The sequence below is a fragment of the Pseudoliparis swirei genome, chromosome 7, assembly GCF_029220125.1.
Source record: "Pseudoliparis swirei isolate HS2019 ecotype Mariana Trench chromosome 7, NWPU_hadal_v1, whole genome shotgun sequence".
Lineage (NCBI taxonomy): Eukaryota > Metazoa > Chordata > Actinopteri > Perciformes > Liparidae > Pseudoliparis > Pseudoliparis swirei.
Window position 1 is genome coordinate 27,673,948 of NC_079394.1, and position 25,859 is coordinate 27,699,806.

Genomic DNA, 25,859 nt, shown 5'->3' on the forward strand with positions numbered 1-25,859 from the left:
TTATCCGGGGACCATTTGATTAGATTTTTGGATCAATCGGGTCAAAGGTCAAGGTCATGAAAAGGTCAAAATCTTCTTTTTACCATAGCACGGTCAATTTGTATCCAATTGGCATGCAACTCAAGCCAAAATGTTCATAATTCAATGCCCAATCTTGTGATATGCGAAGGTCTTTTGTGTGTGTGTGTGTGTGTGTGTGTAAGTGTCATTGTGCAGGGGGGGCAAAAAGGGGAGTGGTTTAAAAGAAAGAATACTTTAGAAATAATTCTAATAATGGAAAAACTGGAGCTTTGGAAGCCTTTGTGATTAGTTATATATATATTTATACTTATTACAAAGGTGATAACAGCCAGCCAGTCAGTGGATGGAGATAAACCTACAGCAGCAGTTCCCAAACTCAAGAATGCTGCGGCCCAATTTGAAATCTGAAAATCTTCTGCGGCCCACCCAAGCCTTAAATCACAACCAGCGTTGTCGACGGGGGGGTGGGGGGTGCTAGTGAGAGGGTGTTCACCTGTGCAGGGTTTTTCCTGCATAGAGAAAATGTGGGCGCGCGCCTAATTTAAGCCGTAATTTAACACTGAGGTGTGCTCACCTGCGTGCGCGCATCCCGGCTGAGGGAGGCGTGCGCCGGCATCGGAGCTCTGGCGCGCGAGCCGAGAAGAGTTGACGGGGGGTAGACGAAATTACAGGGTGACGGGTGGTCAGATTTCACCCTGTTATAATAGTAGGGGAAACACTGGAGTTGATAAGCGTGTCTTCTTGTCTGATCAATACGCAACTGTGAGGTGCGCGACTTGTCTGAGCGGCCAGCTGCTGATCACTCACTCAACAGCCCGGCGTGCATGAATGGATGGAGTAGAAGTGGGGGTGCTGAGCGATTAAATATATCTCTTGTTCTGCCTGTTTTGTGATATACATGCCTAAAAGGTTCCTAATATTTCTAGACTGAAATAATATCGGCATTATAATTATTATAACTATGAGGATTTTTTTAGTTGCCTATTTTGTGGAGCCCCCTCAGGACGTGGTGCACGTTATGGGAGCGGCGGCGCTGATCACAACTCTGATCAAAACATAAACTAATACTACAAGAGGGCGCCCCATTTGACATTGTTTTGTTTGGCGGTCAGAAAAATAGGTCAGATAAAAGACTAACACGTAATTTAAATCATCAATATTTTTATATTAATTTCAAACTTTTCAAAATTGAAAATTAAAAACATTTTATTTATTTATTGTAAATGACCTCTCGCGGCCCACCTGCAGTACCCACAGTTTGGGAATCGCTGCCCTACAGGACCACTGAGTCCTCCACTTGGGGTCTGAGTGAATTATTTCGTGCACTGGGCTCAGATCCTATTGAGCCAGCTGATAAGAGGCCCTTTCAAAGATCAGGCCTGTTGAACCACACGGACAACAGATGAGCTGCTGATGCCGCCTGCTCTGATATCAAACCTCACAGCGCCCTCTGGTGGCCATGCATGACACTGCACTCGCACTGTGATTCTCCTCCCGTCCAGAACTGTCTGATCCGGGTGACGTCTCGCGGTCGCGAGGCCCTGGTCACGGACTTCGGCCTGGCCCGGGAGGTGGTGGAGCCGCCGGTTAAAGACCCCGGCAGGAAGCTGGGTCCGTGTACGTAATGATATTTTGTTTTTTCGTTTCATTCCAAATACGGAATACGGAAATCACGTGGTTTTTTCGTTTTCCGTTTGAAAACCAAAAACGGAAAAACGGAATACGACCCCCGTATTTCGTTTCTGCTGTCTGAAACCAAAAACGACAGAACGGAAGTGCTTAAAAGGAAGTCAAAATAAAAGCCAGTGATACGTATTCGTATTAACCTTAGAAGAATATTAATGAATCAATATAAAGAATAAATAATTAAACGAGGATATTTTAACGATGCAAACACATAGCAGGGTAACGTGAGAAGAATATTAATTAGTCAATATGAAGAATAAAGAATTAAACCTGGATATGTTAGCGACAGTGGTGACGACGGGAAGTTTAATATTCATGTACACAGCAAGAATCACCTTCTCACTTAATCGTTGCATTGTTTGATGCAACACAGTTAATCAACATGTAATTAAATAACTATTTCACACTTTCATTAATTATTCAGAATGGTTAACTGAAGATATTGAAATGTGTGAAAGTAAGTTAGTCTGGGGGGGCGGGGAAAATATTTGTTTATCAAGAATCTGAAAATGTCTATTTTGCAATGACAGAATCACAGAATCGAGAGAATCTGGCCAGAAATCAACAACGGGTTAACTATCCGTTGAAAGCTGCATTGGTCCAACTGGTGGATCAGGAGGAGCTGGACATGGAGGACCAGATGACTCGGTTCTGTGTGTCATCTTTGACATGCCAGTTGGCCCAGATCGGTGTTAACCGAACTGTGCAAGCATGGAATGCACACAGGATTCCTGGTATGTCTTCGGGTTGGTCTTTCAAGCCTTTTTTAATGTGAATAATTATTTTCAAAATGTTTTACTATTGAATGTTTCTTAAACATGTTTAATCAAATACTAGAAGGAGCATGTTGCAATACATGGCATGGTTGTGACAGCCACATTGAATTATTATTACAGGGAGGGGGATACCAAATTACTTGGCCAGAGATGGATGCCCAAATAAGCTGTCGACAGACCTTTTGCCAAATGCATCTGTGGCTGCAGACTGGTACGACCAGGAAGTCGGCTCACTGACAGAGTGTCAGACTTTGGCACCAACCCATTTCCAAGTTTACAGGACCAGGAAGCTGCAGTGAGGGAATTTGCTCTGCAGTGCCCTAATACAAGTAGACTGCTGGACAATGCAGTGAATAATCTGCCACAACCGTTCAAAGATGGACTCAAAGGCCTAATCGACATCTCAAGGACAAATTGCCAACGCTGATGTTTTTGTGTGTGTCTAAGTTGTTATTGTCTGTGCTTTTTAATTAATTGGTTCAACTGACGGGATGTTTTTTTCTTTTCTTCAAATGTTGGGGGTCTAAAGGGAGAAATATGTTCTTTTTGAATAAACACTTCTGTTGTCTTCAAAGTCTGGCACGAATTTCATTTTTAATCTGTAATGGGAAAGGCTGGACCTGTAACACCAACGATTGATAGTGACACGGTGTGTTGACCCCCTGCCAGTGTGAGCAAGGCACTGGAAGATGGCTTGTTCAGTGACCTCTGATCTAGGTAACAAACGTACACCCCAAAATATACACACACAAGACGGTTGCAGCCGGTTTCGGGCGGTGAAGCCATGATAACTTCATACATTAGCCACCATTGTATCACTTGTTTCAGGCTCATAAGTCGGTCTCCCCGACAGCCGGATATCACAGATTTGGACCCAGTGAGTGTGAAGATTTCCCACTGGAGGAGGACCCCTATGTGGTTGGGAACCTCGCTTGTTTATGAAGGGCAGCTTAAGGACCCTGACACCCTCAGTTTGGATGTCAATCTGACACCTATTGCTTCACTAAGAACACAGCTGATGTCTGAGCACTACAATCAAACAGCAGGAACAAACATCAATGATAAACAATCTGAGCCAGCCTATAAATCACATCATACTAAACACCATTTTGACCTGAGCCTGTAGCAGGTATGAAGCTTCAGTGAAGCTCAGTCAGGACGGTTCATACATCTGACATTCACTTTTCATTTGGAACAGCTCTTGGAAGGCAAAACGTTGATGATGTAAATCATGCGAGCAGATTGACTGCAGATGGAAGAATCAGAGGAATTGAGATCCAGCAATACAATTCAAATACAGGAATGTAATCCTAATGCAATGCTACCACTAATTCTGAAGGCTTCCTCTTTTAGGGGAGTAGTTAACTTGTGCTTGACATAAAGAATTAGAAAATACCAAAGATTGTCTTTCTTTACGAATCTAGAAGTGTGCAGATGTCATTGGATCAGATATAAGTACATGTGAGCTGCTGCTCTGAGCTAAACAAGGCCATGACCTGTTGCTCTGAGCTAAACCTGTTGCTATTAGCTAAACAAGGTCATGACCTGTTGCTCTATAAGCTAAAGAAGGCTCTGAGCTGAATATGGCTTATCTAAATGTACATGTAGAGATATAGCCATACGGCTAAACACAGGCAACAATGCCTAACAATCACTACTATAAACTATGTGAGACATCTTAGAGATGTGAGAGGAGCTGTGCTCTCCATGTTTCAGTCTGATACAATAACTCATGGAGTCAACTCCTCAGAACATGTTCACACACAACACAGAGCTCCATCCTTCTGGAGACCAGAGGACTACATGATGATGATGTGATGTAGTCAGAGGACTAAGACACTGACAGCAGAGTCACAACAGAACAGGTTACATGTTTATGATGATTTAGTTTATTTCGATCAGCAAAATATACAACAATCATAATTCAACAAAAGAAGAAAGTGGCTGACCGAAAGGGTCGAGGCTGAAGCTAACGAGTTTATAAGTGCCCTAACCTATGATTTCTCGAAAAAACTTATTTCAAAGAATCATATATATATATACACACATACATACGTATACATATACATACATATACACACACATATATACATATAAACACACACACTATACATACACACACATGCATATAAACATAAAACGAAAAACAAAACAAAAAACGTGTCCCCATTAACCGTTGATGTAATGATGATGTAGTAATGAAGGTTACAGGTGAAGCACAGGTGGTGCTGTGACTGGGTGCTAACTGAAGGCTGCTTAATAAGAAAAAATCAACTGTCTCTTTATTTTTCAATTGTCAATATGTATTGCCTCGTGGTCATCATATCCTCACTCTTCCATGTGGGAATGTTTAGTTCCAAAATGACCCAAATAAAACAAGTAAATACATGATGTATACAACTATGCTGGAAATTAACCATGAACATAAATATCAGAGGAAATAAACGGCATTAAATACATATGTATCAATAACAGGTATACTGCCATCTAGCGGTATAAAGGTGAACCGTTTACTCTTGGTGGAAATATAGTCTCTGCACAGAAACATTACTTTGATTAATCTACATTAGGAACTGTGTTGCATCAAACAATGCAACGATTAAGTGAGAAGGTGATTCTTGCTGTGTAGGCTACATGAATATTAAACTTCCCGTCGTCACCACTGTCGCTAACATATCCAGGTTTAATTATTTATTCTTTATATTGACTAATTAATATTCTTCTAACGTTACCCTGCTATGTGTTTGCATCGTTAAAATATCCACGTTTAATTATTTATTCTTTATATTGATTAATTAATATTATTCTAAGGTTAATCCGAATATGTATCACTGGCTTTTATTTTGACTTCATTTTAAGCACTTCCGTTCTGTCGTTTTTGGTTTCAGACGGCAGAAACGAAATACGGAGGTGGTATTCCGTTTTTCCGTTTTTGGTTTTCAAACGGAAAACGAAAAAACCACGTGATTTCCGTATTCCGTATTTGGAATGAAACGAAAAAACAAACTAACAAAACGTACACGGACCAAGCTGTCACTGGTGGGCTCGGCCTTCTGGATGGCGCCAGAGATGCTGCGAGGGGAGCCGTACGACCGCAAGGTAACACACACACACACACACACACACACACACACACACACACACACACACACACACACACACAATATGGTACTACAAGCTCTCTAGTGGGGTAATATGGTACTACAAGCTCCTTAAGATATGATGGAGCATCACCAATCAGGGCTTTGTAGGTTAAGAGAAGAGTTTTAAATGTTATTCTTGATTTTACAGGGAGCCAGAGCAGAGCAGCTAAGACAGGAGTCATGTGATCTCTGTTCTTGGTTTCAGTGAGAACATGATCTGCAGCATTCTGGATCAACTGATCAATCGATTCATCTTAATATTCTTGATTAATCTATTTTCTCTTTGGTTGATAAGGTGCCTGAAAACATTGACAAATACTTTCTTCTGATCCCCTCAAACCTAAAGTGTATCCAAGTTCCAAACAATCCCCCCCCCCCAAACCCCCAAATGATCCATTTACTTTCACAGAAGACAGAAAGAAGCAGCAAACGGATCTTTCTTTATCAAAACAGTTGTTACGCGTCTTCTTATTCATATGTGTTCTAGTTCATGACAACGCGGCCCGTCCCTTGTTCCAGGTGGATGTGTTCTCCTTCGGCATCGTGCTCTGTGAGGTTCTGGCCCGGATCTCTGCCGACCCAGAGATGCTCCCCAGGACACAGGTAGTGACCTCACATCGGTGTTACTAGACTTCATATCGATGGTGTGCCGTGTATTTCGCTGACTCAGGCTGCACTGGTAATATCAATGAATTGCTTTGTGTGTGATTTCAGGATAATGTATGTTATTGTGCAGTAGAAAGCCCATCTGAGTGTCCCAGACCTCACATTACTGAAACACATAAACAACAGTGTGATGTGAAATTGAAGATAACAGCAACATTGCCACATGTTAGTAGCTTAGACTAGCGGCTGTGTTCAAATACTCAAAGCCACGTCCTTCTTCCACCAATGGAGCCGACTCACGACTCACTATTAGGTCACATGACAACAAGCGGCGGTATATGTGGGCGGGGCTTTTGAAAGTGACATTCTCTGATGTGACGGTCCAAAAAGCTCCGGTAAAGTTGTGAGGATTATTATTTTCTTTAAGGACGTAGAAGCAATAACGTGCATGAAGATTTCGTATTGAGTTGGTGTCAGGCGTCATACATTTTGAGTTATGACCCAACGGCGCGTATGAGCCTTGTGTTTTGTGTGGGGTAAACGTGTTGCGAAAAAGACCCATAATTATTATATATATATATAATTATGTTACAATTATATTGTAATGATAACACGTGTCTTCTAGGACTACGGGCTGGACGTGGAGGCCTTCAGGCAGCTGGTGGACGACTGTCCTCAGCGTCTCCTGGAGCTCGCCGCCAGCTGCTGCATGGTAGGTGGAAGTATGACAACACATGTGCAACGTGAATCAAAAGATATTAATGTTGGAAGACAAGTGATGGAGAACTACTACAGATAGACATGTGTTTTTATCTTTTATGAGAAAGGAATGATGAGGTGTCTGTCCCTGCACTGTCGTTGTTGTGAAAGTTAAAGAATAAATTAAATACTAAATATTATAATTCATCATAAAAGATAAAACACATCTATATCTGCCAATACATTAGTACGTCATGTTGACCTTATATTTAGAGTTTTTTGTATACATATATATATATAAAATAAAATGTATATATTTAAAAATATATATATATATATTTATTTAATTTTTAAATATATACATTTTATTTTATATATATATATATAAAATAAAATGTATATATTTAAAAAGTAAATATATATATATAAATATATATATATTTATATATATATAAATATATGTACACAAAAAATAAAAATATAGAGTATATACAAATATATGTATATTTATATTAGGGCTGTCAGCGTTAACGCGTTAATCTATGCGATTAATTTGGCCGCGTTAACGCACAAAAATATTTTAAACTGCGGCAGTACGGTTTGACACTGTTTCCGTTTTTAAAACAATCATTTCTCCGCGAAAATAAGGAGCATAAATCAGTTTAACTCGTGGATGAATCAGTCGGGTTTCCTCCTGCTCCTCCTTCCTCCCGTCTCCCCCTCTGATACACAGAGGAACGGAGGGGCGACGTGTCGGGGGACGCGGCGCGGAAAGAACGCGACACACGAAACCTTCAACGTGATTGGTCAATCCGTTTGTCTGTCAACATTTCGGGGGAAAAAAACCCAATGAACACTCAGTAAATCACAAAGGACCTCCCACCTCACAGGTGAGGCTCATTTAGCAGCCTGTCAGTCAGAGAACCAGAGAACACGCGCGAGGACAATGAGGCTCATTTCAGAGCTGAGATTGTTCTGGAATGTTTGATGTATAACACGTGGGTATGTGTCACATGCAAAAGACTTTAAACGGTGAATTTAATTTATTTTGTAAAATGTATAAAATGCCCCCAGCCTCCAGAGGGTTAACGTGACATATTTGAATGTCAGTCAGTTACCAAGGCCACTGGTTCTGCTGTTCAGTGGTAAAGATGACAGGACCAATGGGGTCTCAATATACTTCTTTTTTTGTACTAATCTGATGTTTCACTGAAGAAACAATTTATCATCCACAATATTAAATACCTCGCTGGCACTGTATATGTAGGAGCCTCTTTGAAAACACAGCTCTGTGTGAAGTTTTGTCTTTAAAAAGAAGGGAAACACTTTTAACCCTTGTGTTGCCTTTGGGTCATTTTGACCCGATTAAATATTTAAGCCTTTGGGTCATTTTGACCCGATTCAATGTTTCACCCTCCTGTTACCTTTATATTTACTAACATATTTTACCCTTTGGGTTCAATTTGAGGCCAGCAATTAAAACCTCCAGAAAATTATTATAATTAATATTGTTTTCCAAGTTTAAGTGTGAGGCACTTTATGTTTGTTTGTTGACTACCGAAAGAACACCGACATTAAACATTGAATGGGGTCAAATTAACCCGAAGGCGGCAGGAGGGTGTAATATTGATTCGGGTCAAAATGACCCGAAGGCAACACAAGGGTTAAACGGTGAATTTTTTTGTTTTTGTAAAATTTATAAAATGAGCCCAGCCTCCAGAGGGTTAACGTGACATATTTGAATGTCAGTCAGTTACCAAGGCCACTGGTTCTGCTGTGTTCAATGTTAAAGATGACAGGACCAATGGGGTCTCAATATATTATTTTTTTTACTAATCTGATGTTTCACTGAAGAAACAATTTATCATCAACGATATTAAATACCTCGCTGGCACTTTATAGGTAGAAGCCTCTTTGAAAACACAGCTCTGTGTGAAGTTTTGTCTTTAAAAATAATGAACTTTTAACTTTTAACTTGTAATCGCGATTAATCGCGATTAATTAATCGCAATTTCAAAATGTGCGATTAATTAGTTACATTTTTTTAATCGATTGACAGCCCTAATTTATATACATAAACAAATATTTATATATATATATGTGTATATGTATATATATGTATATAAATATAGATGTATACACTACCGTTCAAAAGTTTGGGGTCATCCAGACAATTTCGTGTCTTCCATGAAAACTCACTTTTATTCATCAAATGAATTGAACATTTCAAAGAAAATATAGTCAAGACATTGACAAGGTTAGAAATAATGATTAATATTTGAAGTATTAATTTTGTTCTTCAAACTTCAAGCTCAAAGGAAGGCCAGTTGTATCGCTTATATCACCAGCATTACTGTTTTCAGCTGTGCTAACATAATTGCACAAGGGTTTTCTAATCAGACATTAGTCTTCTTAGGCGATTAGCAAACACAATGTACCATTAGAACACTGGAGTGATCGTTGATGGAAATGGGCCTCTATACACCGATGGAGATATTTCATTAGAAACCAGACGTTTCCACCTAGAATAGTCATTTACCACATTAACAATGTATAGTGTGTATTTTTGATTAATTTAATGTTATCTTTATTGAAAAAACAGTGCTTTTCTTTGAAAAATAAAGACATTTCTAAGTGACCCCAAACTTTTGAACGGTAGTGTAAGTGTATATATGTTCTGCAATGGCCAAGTCAATCACCTGACCTGAATCCAATGGAGCTGCATTTCACTTGCTGAAGACCAAACTGAAGGCAAAATGCCCCAAGAAGCATCAGGAGGTGAAGACAGTGGCAGTCGAGGCCTGGCAGAGCGTCACCAGGGATGAAATCCAGCGTCTGGAGACGTCTCTGGTTCCAGACTTCATGTCATTGACTGCAAAGGATTTCCAGCCAAGTATTACAATTGACAATTACAATGATGATGATGTTAGTTTGTCCAATGACTTTTGATCCCTTAAGAAGGAGGCGCCATGTACAACATGTGTTGTAATTCCTGCACCGTTCATCTGATGTGGAGGTAAAGACCCTCACATTAAAGCTGAAGGTCTCTTAAAGCACATCTGGATTGTTTCATTCAAAATCCATTGTGGTGGTGTACAGAGCCAACATGATGAGGATTGTGTCAATGTCCAAATCGTTATGGTCCTGACTGTATGGATATATGTATATCTATCAGAACCAGCTATACATATTTTATAATTTAAAAAAAATCGAATCCGCAAAACTGTCATGCATCACATGATCGTGTTGAGAATGCAGCGTCAGTCAAAACCTCTCCTCCTCTTCCCTCCTCTCCTCTCCTCTCTCCTCTCCTCTCCTCTCCTCTCCTCTCCTCTCATCTCCTCTCCTCCTCTCCTCTCCTCTCTCCTCTCCTCTCCTCTCCTCCATCAGGTGGAGTCCTTCCGGCGGCCGGCGTTCACTGAGCTGCTGGATGAGTTGGAAGAAGTCTCAGAGAGTCTGGAGCCGCCGCCGCCATCCGACGCCACCGCGAGCTGAGTCGTCCGCCTCGGGGAAGAAAGAAGCCCCTTCCGTTCATCCGCAGGCCGGCCGCCGAGGGTCCGGGAGGATTTGGTCCCCGTCCGGGGGAGAAGGAAGCTGGACTTGGACCCCCGAGGCCCTCTTGAGGCAGTGCTCTCCTCTCCTGCAGCCACACACAACCTGAACTCGTCTGCACTGGAGGGGGGGGGGGGGGAGTCTCCTGTCTTCTTGTGAACTCTGTGATGATCCGTAGTTTGACTCCCAGGAGGGAATGTACAGTGTTCCTGGTTTCTCTTCCGTCTGCTCTGTGTGTGATGATCTCATCCGCCCACGTGTTTTATGCCTCTCCTCTCTGCTCTCAAACAAACAAACAAACAAACAAACAAATGTACATGGCTTCACATAAGACACATGACACACATGAAGAGGTCTAAAGTCGCCGTGTACACTAAAATCTATATCTGCTAATACATGAGTACTTCATGTTTACTTTATATTTTTATTTTGTTGTATAAATATATACATTTGTTTCTATATATATAATTTAAAATATATATATATATGTATATACTTTTTTAAATTATATATATATATTTACACAAATTAAAATATATATGTATGCAACATTTTTTAAATATACAGTATATAAACATGATATGTATATTTATATACGTTTGTATGAATGTATATATGTGTGTATCAGAGATGAACAGAAAGCTCAAGTTATTTATTATATATGATGAAGTTATTATTATTCAGAGTCGTTGCAGTTACATGTTGCTGCAACACATCTGTTTGTCAGGAGCGAAGTCGGAGTCGTCCCAACGCATTGTTTTGTTCTTACGTCTCAACAATGAAATCATAGAAACAAGAGGTCGCCTTCAACACATTAATGTCTTCAACTCTTCTTCTGGTTGTGTCATATTGTTGTCATTGTTCACACTGACTATGTGTGTGTAAATATTTTACGCTTCTTTGTTTTAGCTCCCAACTTATGAATTACATTTCTTGGGATTTAAAGGTTCCACATTCCTTTTAAGTTGACCAGTTATTCACTATTTGATGCTTCTTATTTCAGGCAGCTTGGTTTATATCTTATTAAATCATTCCACATTTTGAATTCTCAAAATTCAGAGAGACAGAGCTATGAATGAATATGATAAAACAGTAAATAGTAGATTTCTCCCCCCCCAAACAAACAAAACTGAAACACAGACGTCCCAGCAGGCATTTACATACAGAACAAATACTCACCAATGAGAAAAAAATACAACTAATCTAGAGCGTAATTTAAGGTATTTAATCTTCTCAGTGTATAAATATGAATCTGCATTCAGACGTCGCTGTTTCACTTTTCACATTCTGCCATTTTCATTTAATTTCCTGAAATAAAATCAAAGTTTCAGTCCCGTTTCATAGAAGTACCAGTGTGTCATTTGTTGTGAGACTTCCTCCATTCACGTGTTAAAGTGAACAACACATTTAAAGTGAACAATACATTTATTCAAGAATAAATCATCAGCATTTGAAGGTGCAATGTGTAACGACTGTCAAATCTGCTCCAGGCAGACAGGGGGCAGCGTTTCCGCTCTGCTGCTGGGTTCACGCACTCTAATTCTAAAGTTTATATAAAAAGAACAACTACTGACAGCGTAAAAAAACGGCAAAAAAACCAAATGTAATATAACTGCTGAAACTCTAAGAAGCGATCAGAATAACGGCGCTATCTTGGCGTGTGACGTTCATGTGTTTTACGATACTCTACTGTGGCATGTCTTGTGACATTTCTATGTCTAACAATATTATGACTCTTATGATATATTTTGATATCAAATTTAAATGCCATACTATGACATAGTTGATTTGTTATGACATACAAATGAGGACTTATGAGATACTTTTTAAAGGCTATTTTTTTACATCTTATACTATTATTTTTAATGACTTTTGATGCCATAATATCATATTCGTCAGGTTCTTGTCACGGGGTGGGGCTCAGGCGCAGAGAGACAGGCAGGACTCAGATGTGAATAACAAAAAGACTCTTTAATCAGACAAAAGTTCCAAAAGAAGCAAAACGTCCAAAAGGGGGCAGGCAGGGAATCGGGGTCAGGGCAAGCAGGCAGGGTCAAACAGGCAGGTCAAGAATATCCAGGCACAGGGAAGACGGAACCAAAGACAACAACTAGACAAGGAGGAGAAGAGGAGACACTGCAGACAGCAGATCAATCGTTTACCCCGGCGGACACAGATGGATCTAAAGAGCCCAATACAGGGAGAACTGGATGTGCAGTTATCGTTCCTTTAACTATGAGGTCAGATGAAGGTCATCAGACCATCTGTCGTGTTGACAGTTGAGGCTTTGGCCGTCTGACCAGCGCTGCAGTGGGTGGAGGAGCTTAAGGTCAGAAAGGTTGTCATTGGTTCAGATTCCAGTTCAGCGTTATCATCATTACAGTCACATCTCATAGCAGGCAGGATATAATCAACGACATCTAGGAAACACTGCTCCCACTTAGTCAGGTGGTATTTTGGTGGCATTCATGTGGGTGCCAGCACAGAGACGGGTAAAGGGAAACGAAGCGGCAGAAACATCAGCAAAACAAGCGTTGGAACGTCAGAACAAGACCAGATGCTCTCTGGATCATCAGCACTCAGCTGATCACTCCCATCTGGGGAGAGAAGAAGACAACAGAAGAGATGGATCAGTGTCTCCAGAGACTCCCTCCATCAGCTGCCAGTGAAGCAGCACATCAGTAGAAGAGAAACAGGCTGGGTCATCTAGGCTGAGTCTTTGCTGAGGGCCCTGAACGCATCATGACTGCAGAACCAGAGAGGTGTTCACTGCCCGCTGTGAAGATGGACTCTGCTGCAGTAAAGCAGCCCACGTGTGTCCTGCTACATCCAGAGAATACATTCTCCACATGATGTCTTGAAGTTTGGTTTCCAGGATATCTGGAACTTCCTCAACATGAACAAAGCAGCACTAGTGGATGTTTCAGCCGTGACTGATGATCGGCTCCATGGAGGAAACGACTGAGCAGTGAAACACCAGCTACAGTTGTTGTTACTAAATGTAATGCTGGTTCTCTGAAGTGAGAGCCAGTGGTGTGCCGGCTTCAGTCAGACTGATCTCAGAGCTCCAACCAAGACCAGCAGGAGTTTGATAGTTTGATGAATGAGGACCACTGTCTCTAAACATCTCGTGATGCCGTCAGCTGTGATCCAGCTTCACTTCCTGTAGACGTCAACAACAACAACAACAACACATATACTCAAACCCTCGACTGACCTCAGAGTCTCCAGTCTATAACGTGGACTCTCCAGAAAACCAGTCAGCAGCTTCACTCCTGAATCCTGCAGCTGGTTGTCACTCAGATCCAGTTCTCTGAGACTGGAGGGGTTTGACTTCAGAGCTGATCCCAGAGAAGAACAGCCTTCCTCTGTGATCCCACACCATGACAGTCTGTAAACACACAAAACAACACACAGAGTTTATTATATCAATACACAATGAATCATTATTGACATCATGAACACGAGTGGCTTTCACTTTGGTTTCATCTTCTTCTGTAAACAGACATTTAGTTAAAATCACGTCAGTGAAAGAAGAAGAAAAGATGACAGAAACAATCTGTTCATCATCCAATCAGATGAGTTCATGTTTTAATGTGAACTCCACTTCACAAGGTTTCCTGCAGCTGGTAGCAGACCTGACCCTCTGGCCCCTGACACTTTGGCCCCTGACTCTTTGGTCCCCTCACCCTTTTGCCCATGACCATTTGGCTTCTGACCCTTTGGCCCCTGACCCTTTGGCCCTTGACCCTTTGGCCCCTGACCCTTTGGGCCTCTGACCATTTGGCTTCTGACCATTTGGCCCTTGACCCTTTGGGCCCCTGACCCTTTGGCCCCTGGCTCTGTGGCCCCTGACCCTGTGGCCCCTGACACTTTGGCCCCTGACCCTTCGGCCCCTGAACCTTGGGCCCCTGACCCTGTGGCCCCTGGCTCTGTCCCATAGGCCTGTTCAGTAATCCATCAGCAGCATGAAGCCAGACAAGTTGTCCATGTCGTGCTTGTAGAGGACGACATGCAACGAGGCAGCTGATGTGAAGTGGAACATGTCACCAGGAAATGAAACACTTGATGGATCAATACGTAGATCCATCAACCAGTTATTGATTAAACATGAAGGTGCTACACTAGCAGCAGACAGTGAACCCACCTCAGAGTCTCCAGGCTACAACGTGGACTCTCCAGAAAACCAGTCAGCAGCTTCACTCCTGAATCCTGCAGCTGGTTTCCTCTCAGATGCAGTTCTCTGAGACTGGAGGGGTTTGACTTCAGAGCTGATCCCAGAGAAGAACAGCCTTCCTCTCTGATCCTACACCATGACAGACTGTAAACACACAAAACAACACACAGAGTTTATTATATCAATACACAATGAATCATTATTGACATCATGAACACGAGTGGCTTTCACTTTGGTTTCATCTTCTTCTGTAAACAGACATTTAGTTAAAATCCCGTCAGTGAAAGAAGAAGAAAAGATGACAGAAACAATCTGTTCATCATCCAATCAGATGAGTTCATGTTTTAATGTGAACTCCACTTCACAAGGTTTCCTGCAGCTGGTAGCAGACGTGTAGAAGCAGCTTACGGCCGGAGGATTCATGACTTCAGAGAGAAGATGAACCTGATCACAAGGATCACAACAAGTTTCATTTCAACACTTATTTCATTTAAATGGATAAATGTTTGGTTCTTTATGTGTGAATAAATAACTCTTTTTATGAGGAACATTGACTCACTCAAGTTTATATGGGGCAGCACGGTGGCTCAGTGGTTAGCACTGTCGCCTCACAGCAAGAAGGCCCTGGGTTCGAATCCCTCGCTCCAGGTCCTTTCTGTGTGGAGCGTGTTCCTCGTGTTCTCCTCGTGCGTGGGTTACTCCGGCACTCCGGTTTCCCCACCATCATAAAGACATGCACCGCAGCCTCACCCCGGTTCGTATGGATGTGAATGAATGTTGGTGGTGGTGGCGCTGATTGGGGAGGGGCCGAGGCGCTGATTGGCTGCCACGCTTCCGTCAGTCTGCCCCAGGGCAGCTGTGGCTACTGATGTAGCTCCACCACCGGGATGACTGTGTGTATGACTACTGGACTCTGTAAAGCGACTTGGCCCTTGAGAAGCGCTTATATAAAATAAATGATTATTATTATTATTATATATATATATATATATATATATATTAATAAAGTATGGTACATATAGTATACTCATCAATACTCTGTGTCTCTCTCCGTTACATTCTGTAGGTCAAGGACAGGGGGCCCCTGACCCTGTGGCCCCTGACACTTTTAGCCCCTGACCCTTTGGCCCCTGACCTTTTAGCCCATGACCCTTTGGCCCCTGACCTTTTAGCCCCTGACTCTTTGGCCCCTGACCCTGTGGCCCCTGACCCCTTGACCTCTGACCCTTTGGCCCCCTGACCCTTTTGCCCTTGACCATGTGGCCCCTCACCCTTTGGCCCCTGACCCTCTGGCCCCTGACCCTTTAGCCTCTGACCCTGTGGTCCCTGACCATGTGGCCCCTGACCCTATAGCCCCTGACCCTGTGGCCCCTGACTCTCTGGCCCTTGACACTTTGGCCCCTGACCCTGTGGCCCTGACCCTCTGACCCTGACCCTTGGCCCCTGACCCTGTGGCCCCTGACCATGTGGCCCCTGACCCTTGGCCCCTGACCCTGTGGCCCCTGACCCTTTGGCCCCTGACCCTTTTGCCCCTGTGGCCCCTGACCATGTGGCCCCTGACCCTGTGGCCCCTGACCCTGTGGCCCCTGGCTCTGTCCCATAGGCCTGTTCAGTAATCCATCAGCAGCATGAAGCCAGACAAGTGTCATGATTGTATATCAGGTATAATTAAAATCCTTGAGGTCCAGTTAGAGAGAGTTTCCTCACTAAAGGTCAGAACATCAATGTCAGATATGCGCTCTATGATTTTGTGCCATATGCATTGAAGTAGCCAACAGTTGTATTAACGTGTGTATGTAGTAAACAACTGACTGTCAAGTTAAATAAAGAAAACTAAACTGAATAACATCAACAAAATATGTATTATTATCATTTTTCAATTGAACTCTATTAATTATGAATAATGCTCTAATATTACTGTAATAATAAATACATTATCTTCTGTTATTTAAAGTAAAATAAAGGTCGGATTTAAAACAGAAAGCTTTCGAAAAATGTGACTTTAAATAAAGGACTTCATTTTATAAAAATATTGAACTGAATTGTCCTGCAGCTTTAAATTCAGTTTCTTCAGGCGTCAAGCGATGTCAATCAAAAGAGCCAAGATATTATATTCTTGTTCTCTGAAAGGAGAAATGTGTGTAGGACTCCATCTGGTTATGAAACCATTTGTTTCAGCTCATTTCTCTCTGTTCACATCAGTGATCATCAGTTAATTCATGTTAAATTAAGATCATATTGGGCTCTTATATTTATTTATAATTCAGTGAACCCACCTCAGAGTCTCCAGTCTACAACTTGGACTCTCCAGAAAACCAGTCAGCAGCTTCACTCCTGAATCCTGCAGCTGGTTTCCTCTCAGGTCCAGTTCTCTGAGTCTGGAGGGGTTTGACTTCAGAGCTGATCCCAGAGAAGAACAGCCTTCCTCTCTGATCCCACAGGCTGACAGTCTGTAAACACACAAAACAACACAGAGTTTATTATATCAATACACAATGAATCATTATTGACATCATGAACACGAGTGGCTTTCACTTTGGTTTCATCTTCTGTAAACAGACATTTAGTTAAAATCACGTCAGTGAAAGAAGAAGAAAAGATGACAGAAACAATCTGTTCATCATCCAATCAGATGAGTTCATGTTTTAATGTGAACTCCACTTCACAAGGTTTCCTGCAGCTGGTAGCAGACCTGACCCTCTGGCCCCTGACCATGTGGCCCCTGACCCCTTGACCTCTGACCCTTTGGTCCTCTGACCCTTTGGTCCCTGACCCTGTGGCCCCTGACCCTTTGTCCCTGACCCTGTGGCCCCTGACCCTGTGGCCCCTGACCCTTTGGCCCCTGACCCTTGGCCCCTGACCCTGTGGCCCCTGACCCTTTGTCCCCTGACCCTGTGGCCCCTGACCATGTGGCCCCTGACCCTTTGGCCCCTGACCCTGTGGCCCCTGACCCTTTGTCCCCTGACCCTTGGCCCCTGACCCTGTGGCCCCTGACCCTTTGGCCCCTGACCCTGTGGCCCCTGACCATGTGGCCCCTGACCCTTTGGCCCCTGACCCTGTGGCCCCTGACCCTTTGGCCCCTGACCCTGTGGCCCCTGGCCCTGTCCCATAGGCCTGTTCAGTAATCCATCAGCAGCATGAGGCCAGACAAGTTGTCCATGTCGTGCTTGTAGAGGACGACATGCAACGAGGCAGCTGATGTGAAGTGGAACATGTCACCAGGAAATGAAACACTTGATGGATCAATACGTAGATCCATCAAACAGTTATTGATTAAACATGAAGGTGCTACACTAGCAGCAGACAGTGAACCCACCTCAGAGTCTCCAGGCTACAACGTGGACTCTCCAGAAAACCAGTCAGCAGCTTCACTCCTGAATCCTGCAGCCGGTTTCTCTCAGATCCAGTTCTCTGAGACTGGAGGGGTTTGACTTCAGAGCTGATCCCAGAGAAGAACAGCCTTCCTCTGTGATCCCACAGTCTGACAGACTGTAAACACACAAAACAACACACAGAGTTTATTATATCAAGACACAATGAATCATTATTGACATCATGAACACGAGTGGCTTTCACTTTGGTTTCATCTTCTTCTGTCAACAGACATTTAGTTAAAATCCCGTCAGTGAAAGACGAAGAAAAGATGACAGAAACAATCTGTTCATCATCCAATCAGATGAGTTCATGTTTTAATGTGAACTCCACTTCACAAGGTTTCCTGCAGCTGGTAGCAGACCTGACCCTCTGGCCCCTGACCATGTGGCCCCTGACCCCTTGACCTCTGACCCTTTGGTCCTCTGACCCTTTGGCCCCTGACCCTGTGGCCCCTGACCCTTTGTCCCCTGACCCTGTGGCCCCTGACCATGTGGCCCCTGACCCTTTGGCCCCTGACCCTTTGTCCCCTGACCCTTGGACCCTGACCCTGTGGCCCTGACCTCGTGTCCCTGACCCCGTGGCCCTGACCCCGTGGCCCTGACCCTTTGGTCCCCTGACCCTGTGGCCCTGACCCTGTGGCCCCTGACCCTTGGCCCCTGACCCTGTGGCCCCTGACCTTGTCCCCTGACCCTTGGCCCCTGACCCTGTGGCCCCTGACCCTTTGGCCCCTGACCCTTTGCCCCTGACCCTGTGGCCCCTGACCCTTTGTCCCCTGACCCTGTGGCCCCTGGCTCTGTCCCATAGGCCTGTTCAGTAATCCATCAGCAGCATGAGGCCAGACAAGTTGTCCATGTCGTGCTTGTAGAGGACGACATGCAACCAGGCAGCTGATGTGAAGTGGAACATGTCACCAGGAAATGAAACACTTGATGGATCAATACGTAGATCCATCAAACAGTTATTGATTAAACATGAAGGTGCTACACTAGCAGCAGACAGTGAACCCACCTCAGAGTCTCCAGGCTACAACGTGGACTCTCCAGAAAACCAGTCAGCAGCTTCACTCCTGAATCCTGCAGCTGGTTGAAGCTCAGATCCAGTTCTCTGAGACTGGAGGGGTTTGACTTCAGAGCTGATCCCAGAGAAGAACAGCCTTCCTCTGTGATCCCACAGTATGACAGTCTGTAAACACACAAAACAACACACAGAGTTTATTATATCAAGACACAATGAATCATTATTGACATCATGAACACGAGTGGCTTTCACTTTGGTTTCATCTTCTTCTGTAAACAGACATTTAGTTAAAATCACGTCAGTGAAAGAAGAAGAAAAGATGACAGAAACAATCTGTTCATCATCCAAACAGATGAGTTCATGTTTTAATGTGAACTCCACTTCACAAGGTTTCCTGCAGCTGGTAGCAGACGTGTAGAAGCAGCTTACGGCCGGAGGATTCATGACTTCAGAGAGAAGATGAACCTGATCACAAGGATCACAACAAGTTTCATTTCAACACTTATTTCATTTAAATGGATACATGTTTGGTTCTTTATGTGTGAATAAATAACTCTTTTATGAGGAACATTGACTCACTCAAGTAAATATATATATATATATATATATATATATATATATATATATTAATAAAGTATGGTACATATAGTATACTCATCAATACTCTTTGTGTCTCTCTGAGTGACATTCTGTAGGTGAAGGACAGGGGGCCCCTGACCCTGTGGCCTCTGACCCTTTGGCCCCTGACCCTTTGGCCCCAGACCCTTTTAGCCCCTGACCCTCTGACCCTTTGGCCCCTGACCCTTGGCCCCTGACCCTGTGGCCCCTGGCTCTGTCCCATAGGCCTGTTCAGTAATCCATCAGCAGCATGAAGCCAGACAAGTGTCATGATTGTATATCAGGTATAATTAAAATCCTTGAGGTCCAGTTAGAGAGAGTTTCCTCACTAAAGGTCAGAACATCAATGTCAGATATGCGCTCTATGATTTTGTGCCATATGCATTGAAGTAGCCAACAGTTGTATTAACGTGTGTATGTAGTAAACAACTGACTGTCAAGTTAAAGTGTCACACCGCGGGGAGGTTTGTCTTGTCTTGGGTTTCTGTCTCGTAACTTCCTGTTTTATTTTGAAGTCTAACTCCCCCTCTCGTTTCAGGTCACTTGCTCTTCCTCATGTGTCACCGGTGTGACGGTCCCCCCTGACCCCTGATGGTCTCCCCTGACCCCTGATGGTCCCCCTGACCCCTGATGGTCTCCACCTGACCCCTGACGGTCCCCCCTGACCCCTGATGGTCTCCACCTGACCCCTGACGGTCTCCCCTGACCCCTGATGGTCTCCACCTGACCCCTGATGGTCCCCCCTGACCCCTGACGGTCTCCACCTGTTCCCTGACGGTCTCCCCTGACCCCTGACCCCTGATGGTCTCCACCTGTTCCCCTTGACCCTCATGTGCTCATAGTCTGCGTCTCCCCTTTGTCTGGGGCCAAAGTGTTTGGCCCTTGGCCCTCAGCCCTTTGCCACAGCCAGAGTCACGGTTTCCCTGAGTATCTTCACTCCATGTGAGTTGTTTTCTGTTTCCTCCTTGAGAGAGACTTTTCCTTTGTAAACTTTCTAGTTTAGCTTAGCTTTGTTTTATTTGTCAGCCGTTTTGCTGTCCTCCCGTTTGGAGAGACTTTGTGTTTTAGATTAACCCGAGTATATTTAGTGAGCTCTTTTCCAGAGCCCTTTTATTTGTCTCTCCTCAAAGAGGTTCGGATTTCAATAAAGTGGGCTTATACGTTCTCTCCTCTGCATCTGAGTCCTCATTTTAGTCCAGGCCGGACATAAATAAAGAGAACTAAATATAATAACATCTACAACATATTTATTATTACAGATTTTCAACTGAACTCGATAAATTATGAATAATAAATACTCTAATAATACATACATTATCTTCTCATATTTAAAGTAAAATAAAGGCCGGATTTAAAACAACTCTTTTGAAAAATGTGATTTAAAATAAAGGACTTCATTTTACAATAAAATATTTAACTGAATTGTCCTGCAGCTTTAAATTCAGTTTCTTCAGGCGTCAAAAGATGTCAATCAAAAGAGCCAAGATTAGGGATGAGAATTGATAAGATTTTAACGATTCCGATGCCTTATCGATTCCTGCTTATCGATTTGATTCCTTATCGATTCTTTTATCGATTCTTATTGGGCAAGGGGTGAAAAAAAGAGCACAAACGGATTTATTTACATTAATTTTCTTTTCTATAATTTTCTATAATGTTGCACACACCATATACAGTATGTATACATACACATACAAAAAATTAAAAAAAAACAAAAACATTTATACATATTCCTCTTGAACTTAAAATAAAACTTACATAACTTAAATAAAATGTATTCTGTTTAATTTAAACATGTTCCTAGAAATTACTATCCAAACGTGAAGTGATCAATAATGGGAGACCAATGCCGGAGCTCAAATGTCTGCTTCAAACGAAGGGACAGAAGATAACTTGATCGACTACACACAATAAAGGCAAATTGCTTCACACAGTGAGTGGTTGTGATCACTTTGGAGGAGTTTACCTTGGACCAGTGGTCCCCAAACTACGGCCCGCCTCCACATGTGGACCGGCCCCCTGAACAAAACCAGAGACGCGTTCAGATTTATTATTTTTTTCACCTGGCCCGCTGCCGTTGAGATTACAGTGAGACGCGGAGAAAATGTGAAGTGGTGCTCTTCACAATAAAACATCTTTGATGGGACGTGTCGCGTCTCGGCCAATCAGCGTTCAGATGTCCACAGCGTTTGGGAAGTTAGGTTAGCTTGAACGTTAGTCCGCTACATCTGCTGCTGTCACGCTGCACGGTGTAGCGATACTAACAAAGTACCCGTACGTTAAAAACAATGTGATTTAGCATATTTTTAGTATCGATACTTCATTAAAAGAGCGATCAGAGCGCACGCTGCTCCGCTCTTAAGCGCTGTCTGCACGCCCAGCGCCACAGCGAGTGGCGTGGCAGTGCTCAGCCGTAATGCGCGCACACAGGTGAGCACCTCACCTCACACCAGCACTTTGTGTCGTGTGAAATAGAGCCAAACTTTAGAACGCCTCTGCCTAGTTGCCATGTTTGCTGCAGTCTGAAGAAGAAACTAAAAAAGTTTGCGCATGCGCAACGCCACAGAGGACCGTTAGCAGAACCGTTAAAGAATTTGGCTGACGATCCCAAACAATTGAAACATTCGAACCGGTTCTAAAACAGAACCGGTTCTCGATTCCCATCCCGAGCCAAGATATTATATTCTTGTTCTCTGAAAGGAGAAATGTGTGTGCAGGGACTCCATCTGGTTATGAAACCATTTGTTTCAGCTCATTTCTCTCTGTTCACATCAGTGATCATCAGTTAATTCATGTTACATTAAGATCATATTGGGCTCTTATCTTTATTCATAATTCAGTGAACCCACCTCAGAGTCTCCAGGCTACAACGTGGACTCTCCAGAAAACCAGTCAGCAGCTTCACTCCTGAATCCTGCAGCTGGTTTCTACTCAGATCCAGTTCTCTGAGACTGGAGGGGTTTGACTTCAGAGCTGATCCCAGAGAAGAACAGCCTTCCTCTGTGATGTCACAGTGTGTCAGTCTGTAAACACACAAAACAACACACAGAGTTTATTATATCAATACACAATGAATCATTATTGACATCATAAACACGAGTGGCTTTCACTTTGGTTTCATCTTCTTCTGTAAACAGACATTTAGTTAAAATCACGTGAGTGAAAGAAGAAGAAAAGATGACAGAAACAATCTGTTCATCATCCAATCAGATGAGTTCATGTTTTAATGTGAACTCCACTTCACAAGGTTTCCTGCAGCTGGTAGCAGACGTGTAGAAGCAGCTTACGGCCGGAGGATTCATGACTTCAGAGAGAAGATGAACCTGATCACAAGGATCACAACAAGTTTCATTTCAACACTTATTTCATTTAAATGGATAAATGTTTGGTTCTTTATGTGAATAAATAACTCTTTTTATGAGGAACATTGACTCACTCAAGTATATATATATATATTAGGGCTGGGCAACGATTAACATTTTTAATCGCGATTAATCGCATGATTTCCCTGATTAATCATGATTAATCGCGATTAATCACATTTGTATACGCAAAATCCAATAATTAATTCAAAAGTAGTGTATAGCGCACTTCTATTTGAAATGTTCTGCCATCAGAATCAGAATCAGAATCAGAAACAGTTTTATTGCCAGGAATGTTTACACAAACGAGGAATTTTTTTTTGGTGGAAGGTGCAACATTTGGACATGACAAACAAACAACAATCAACACGACAGAAAGACAACAAATAATGTGAAAGTGTTTGGGTGTGTGCTTCAAGTGGTGTGTTTTAGTTAAAAGTGTATATGCGTGGCGTGTGTTTGTTAAAGTATGCAAATAAAGTGGCATGTGTGTGGAGGAGGCCTCAAGTTAAAGTGCATGTTAAAGTGACGTGTGTGGAGGAGGGAAGAAGAAGGAGGAGGAGGGAGGAGGAGGAGGAGAGGGAGGGAGAAGGAGGAGGAGCGGAAGAAGGAGGAGAGGAAGGTGGAAGAAGAGGTGGTAGTCCTGGGGTGACAGTCAGTCAGTCCCGGGTTCCATTGATGAGGACCGACGGAAAAACTTTGGTGTGGCGGGTGGTCTTTGTCATGATGGATGCAGCCTCCTCCCGAGGGGAGGGACTCGAACAGGAGTGTCCAGGGTGGGAGGGTCAGCGACAATCTTTCTGGCCCGCCAGTGACCCTGAAGTGAACAGGACCTGAGGGAAGGCAGATTGCAGCCGATAACCCTTTCGGCCGAGCGGATGATGCTCTGCAGCCTGCACTTGTCTTTGGCTGTGGCTGCAGGGTGCCAGGCGTGATGGAGGAGCAGATGATGGACTCAACGATGGCCGTGTAGAATTGTACCATCATTCTCCTGGCAGGTTGAATTTCCTCAGCTGCCTCAGGAAGAACATCCTCTGCTGGGCCTTCTTGGTGATGGAGCCGATGTTCAGCTCCCACTTGAGGTCCTGGGAGATGATGGAGCCCAGGAAGCGGTAGGAGGACTCTCCACAGCCGTCGGGGAGTCACACAGGATGAGAGGGCGGGTGGGGCTGCATTCCTCCTGAAATCCACAACCATCTCCACTGTCTTTAGGCGTTGAGCTCCAGGTTGTTCTGGCTGCACCAGGTCACCAGGTGGTCAGTCTCCCACCTGTGGCGGTCTCGTCCCACCAGAGATGAGCCCAATGAGGTGGTGTCATCCATGAACTTTAGGAGCTTGACGGACTGGTGACTGGAGGTGCAGCTGTTGGTGTAGGAGAACAGCAGAGGGGAAAGAACACAGCCTTGGGGAACCTGTGCTGGTGGTCCGGGAGCCTGAGACAGTTTCCCAGCCTCACGTGCTGCTTCCTGTCGGTCAGGAAGTCTGTGATCCACCTGCAGGTGGGGCACGTGCAGCTGGGAGAGCTTGTCCTGCAGCAGGGGGATGATTGTATTGAAAGCAGAGCTGAAGTCCACAAACAGGATCCTGGCGTAGGTTCCTGGGAGTCAGATGCTGGAGGATGTAGTGAAGGGCCATGTTGACTGTATGTCGCCTGCAGACCTGTTGGCTCTGTAGGCGAACTGCAGGGGTCCAGGAGTGGGTCGGTGATGGTCTTGAGGTGTGACAGGACCAGCGTTCAAAGGACTTCATGACCACAGAGGTCAGGGCGTGGGCCTGTAGTCATTGAGTCCTGTGATCTTGGGTTTTTGGGACGGGATGATGGTGGAGGCCTTGAAGCAGGCTGGAACGTGGCATGTCTCCAGGAGGTGTTGAAGATGTCGAACACGGAGACAGCTGGTCAGCACACAGTGCTTCAGGGTGGAGGGGAGAGTCCGGCCCGCTGCTTTCATGGGGTTCTGCTTTTTGAACAGCCTGTTGGCGACGTCTCTCCAGGATGACGAGGGTCGTCGCTGAGTTGATGGAGGTGCTCCAGAGGTGTGAGCCCTGATGGGCTGGGGAGGGTGGGCTGATGGTCTGTGGCTTGTTCATGGGGCTGGGATTGTCTCAGGACTGCTCCATTGTCTTTCAAAGCGCAGTAGAACTCATTGAGCTCGTCTGCCAGAGAGCACATTGTTCATGGAGTGGGAGATGGTTGGGCCTGTAGTTGGTGATCTGCCTGAGCCTCTCCAGACAGAAGCAGAGTCGTTTGCTGAGAGCTGCTGTTGCAGTTCTCAGAGTACAGTCGCTTAGCATCTCTCACCGCCTTGCTAAACCTGTATTTGGACTCTGTGTACAGGTCCTTCCCACTCCTGAATGCCTGGTCCTTCTGCAGTCTTAGCTTCCTGAGCTCCGCTGTGAACCAGGGTTTGTCGTTGTTATAACTCACCCTGGAGCTGGATGGAATACAGCTGTCCTCACAGAAGCTGATGTAGGAAGTTACAGCCTCTGTGTGTACTCATCCAGGCTGTTGGTAGCAGTCCTGAAGACATCCCAGTCAGTACAGTCCAAGCACGCCCGTAGATCCTCCAGAGCCTCACTGGTCCACTTCTTGAACTTCCTCACCACAGGTTTGCAGAGCTTTAGTCTCTGCCTGTATGAGGGAATCAGATGAACCATGACGTGGTCAGAGTTTCCCAGTGCAGCTCGAGGGACGGTGATAGGCCCTGCTGATTGTTGTGTAGCAGTGGTCCAGAATGCTCTTCTCTAGTAGGGCATTTAATTAACTGTCTATATTTAGGGAGTTCGTGGCTGGCTCTTTCGGTTAAAAATCCTGAGTACAATAACTAAA

At 44.0% G+C, this 25,859-nt stretch overlaps 1 protein-coding gene and 1 pseudogene across 2 annotated transcripts; one reads left to right on the forward strand and one right to left on the reverse strand.

Annotated features, from left to right (window-relative positions):
- LOC130196330 (NACHT, LRR and PYD domains-containing protein 14-like) overlaps positions 1–25,859 on the reverse strand; it is a 267,022-nt pseudogene that overhangs the window by 105,801 nt on the left and 135,362 nt on the right.
- On the forward strand, positions 5,517–10,881 carry LOC130196725 (dual specificity testis-specific protein kinase 1-like). Of its 2 annotated transcripts, none has more exons than XM_056419056.1 (4): positions 5,517–5,582; positions 6,146–6,229; positions 6,858–6,944; positions 10,322–10,881. In XM_056419056.1, exons 1-4 carry the CDS (start codon positions 5,541–5,543, stop codon positions 10,424–10,426), a joined length of 318 nt encoding a protein of 105 aa, XP_056275031.1. In that variant the 5' UTR covers positions 5,517–5,540; the 3' UTR covers positions 10,427–10,881. The 2 variants fall into 2 exon arrangements, with proteins under 2 accessions (XP_056275031.1, XP_056275030.1); XM_056419055.1 differs by lacking the exon at positions 10,322–10,881 and adding an exon at positions 9,671–10,072.

Bases quoted from the DNA above. Each gene is read 5' to 3' on its own strand.
- LOC130196725 (XM_056419055.1), top strand. From the start codon at position 5,541: ATGGCGCCAGAGATGCTGCGAGGGGAGCCGTACGACCGCAAG. The intron at 5,583-6,145 runs GTAACACACACA...CCCTTGTTCCAG, and splicing joins GGGAGCCGTACGACCGCAAG to GTGGATGTGTTCTCCTTCGG. The intron at 6,945-9,670 runs GTAGGTGGAAGT...CACTTGCTGAAG, and splicing joins TCGCCGCCAGCTGCTGCATG to ACCAAACTGAAGGCAAAATG.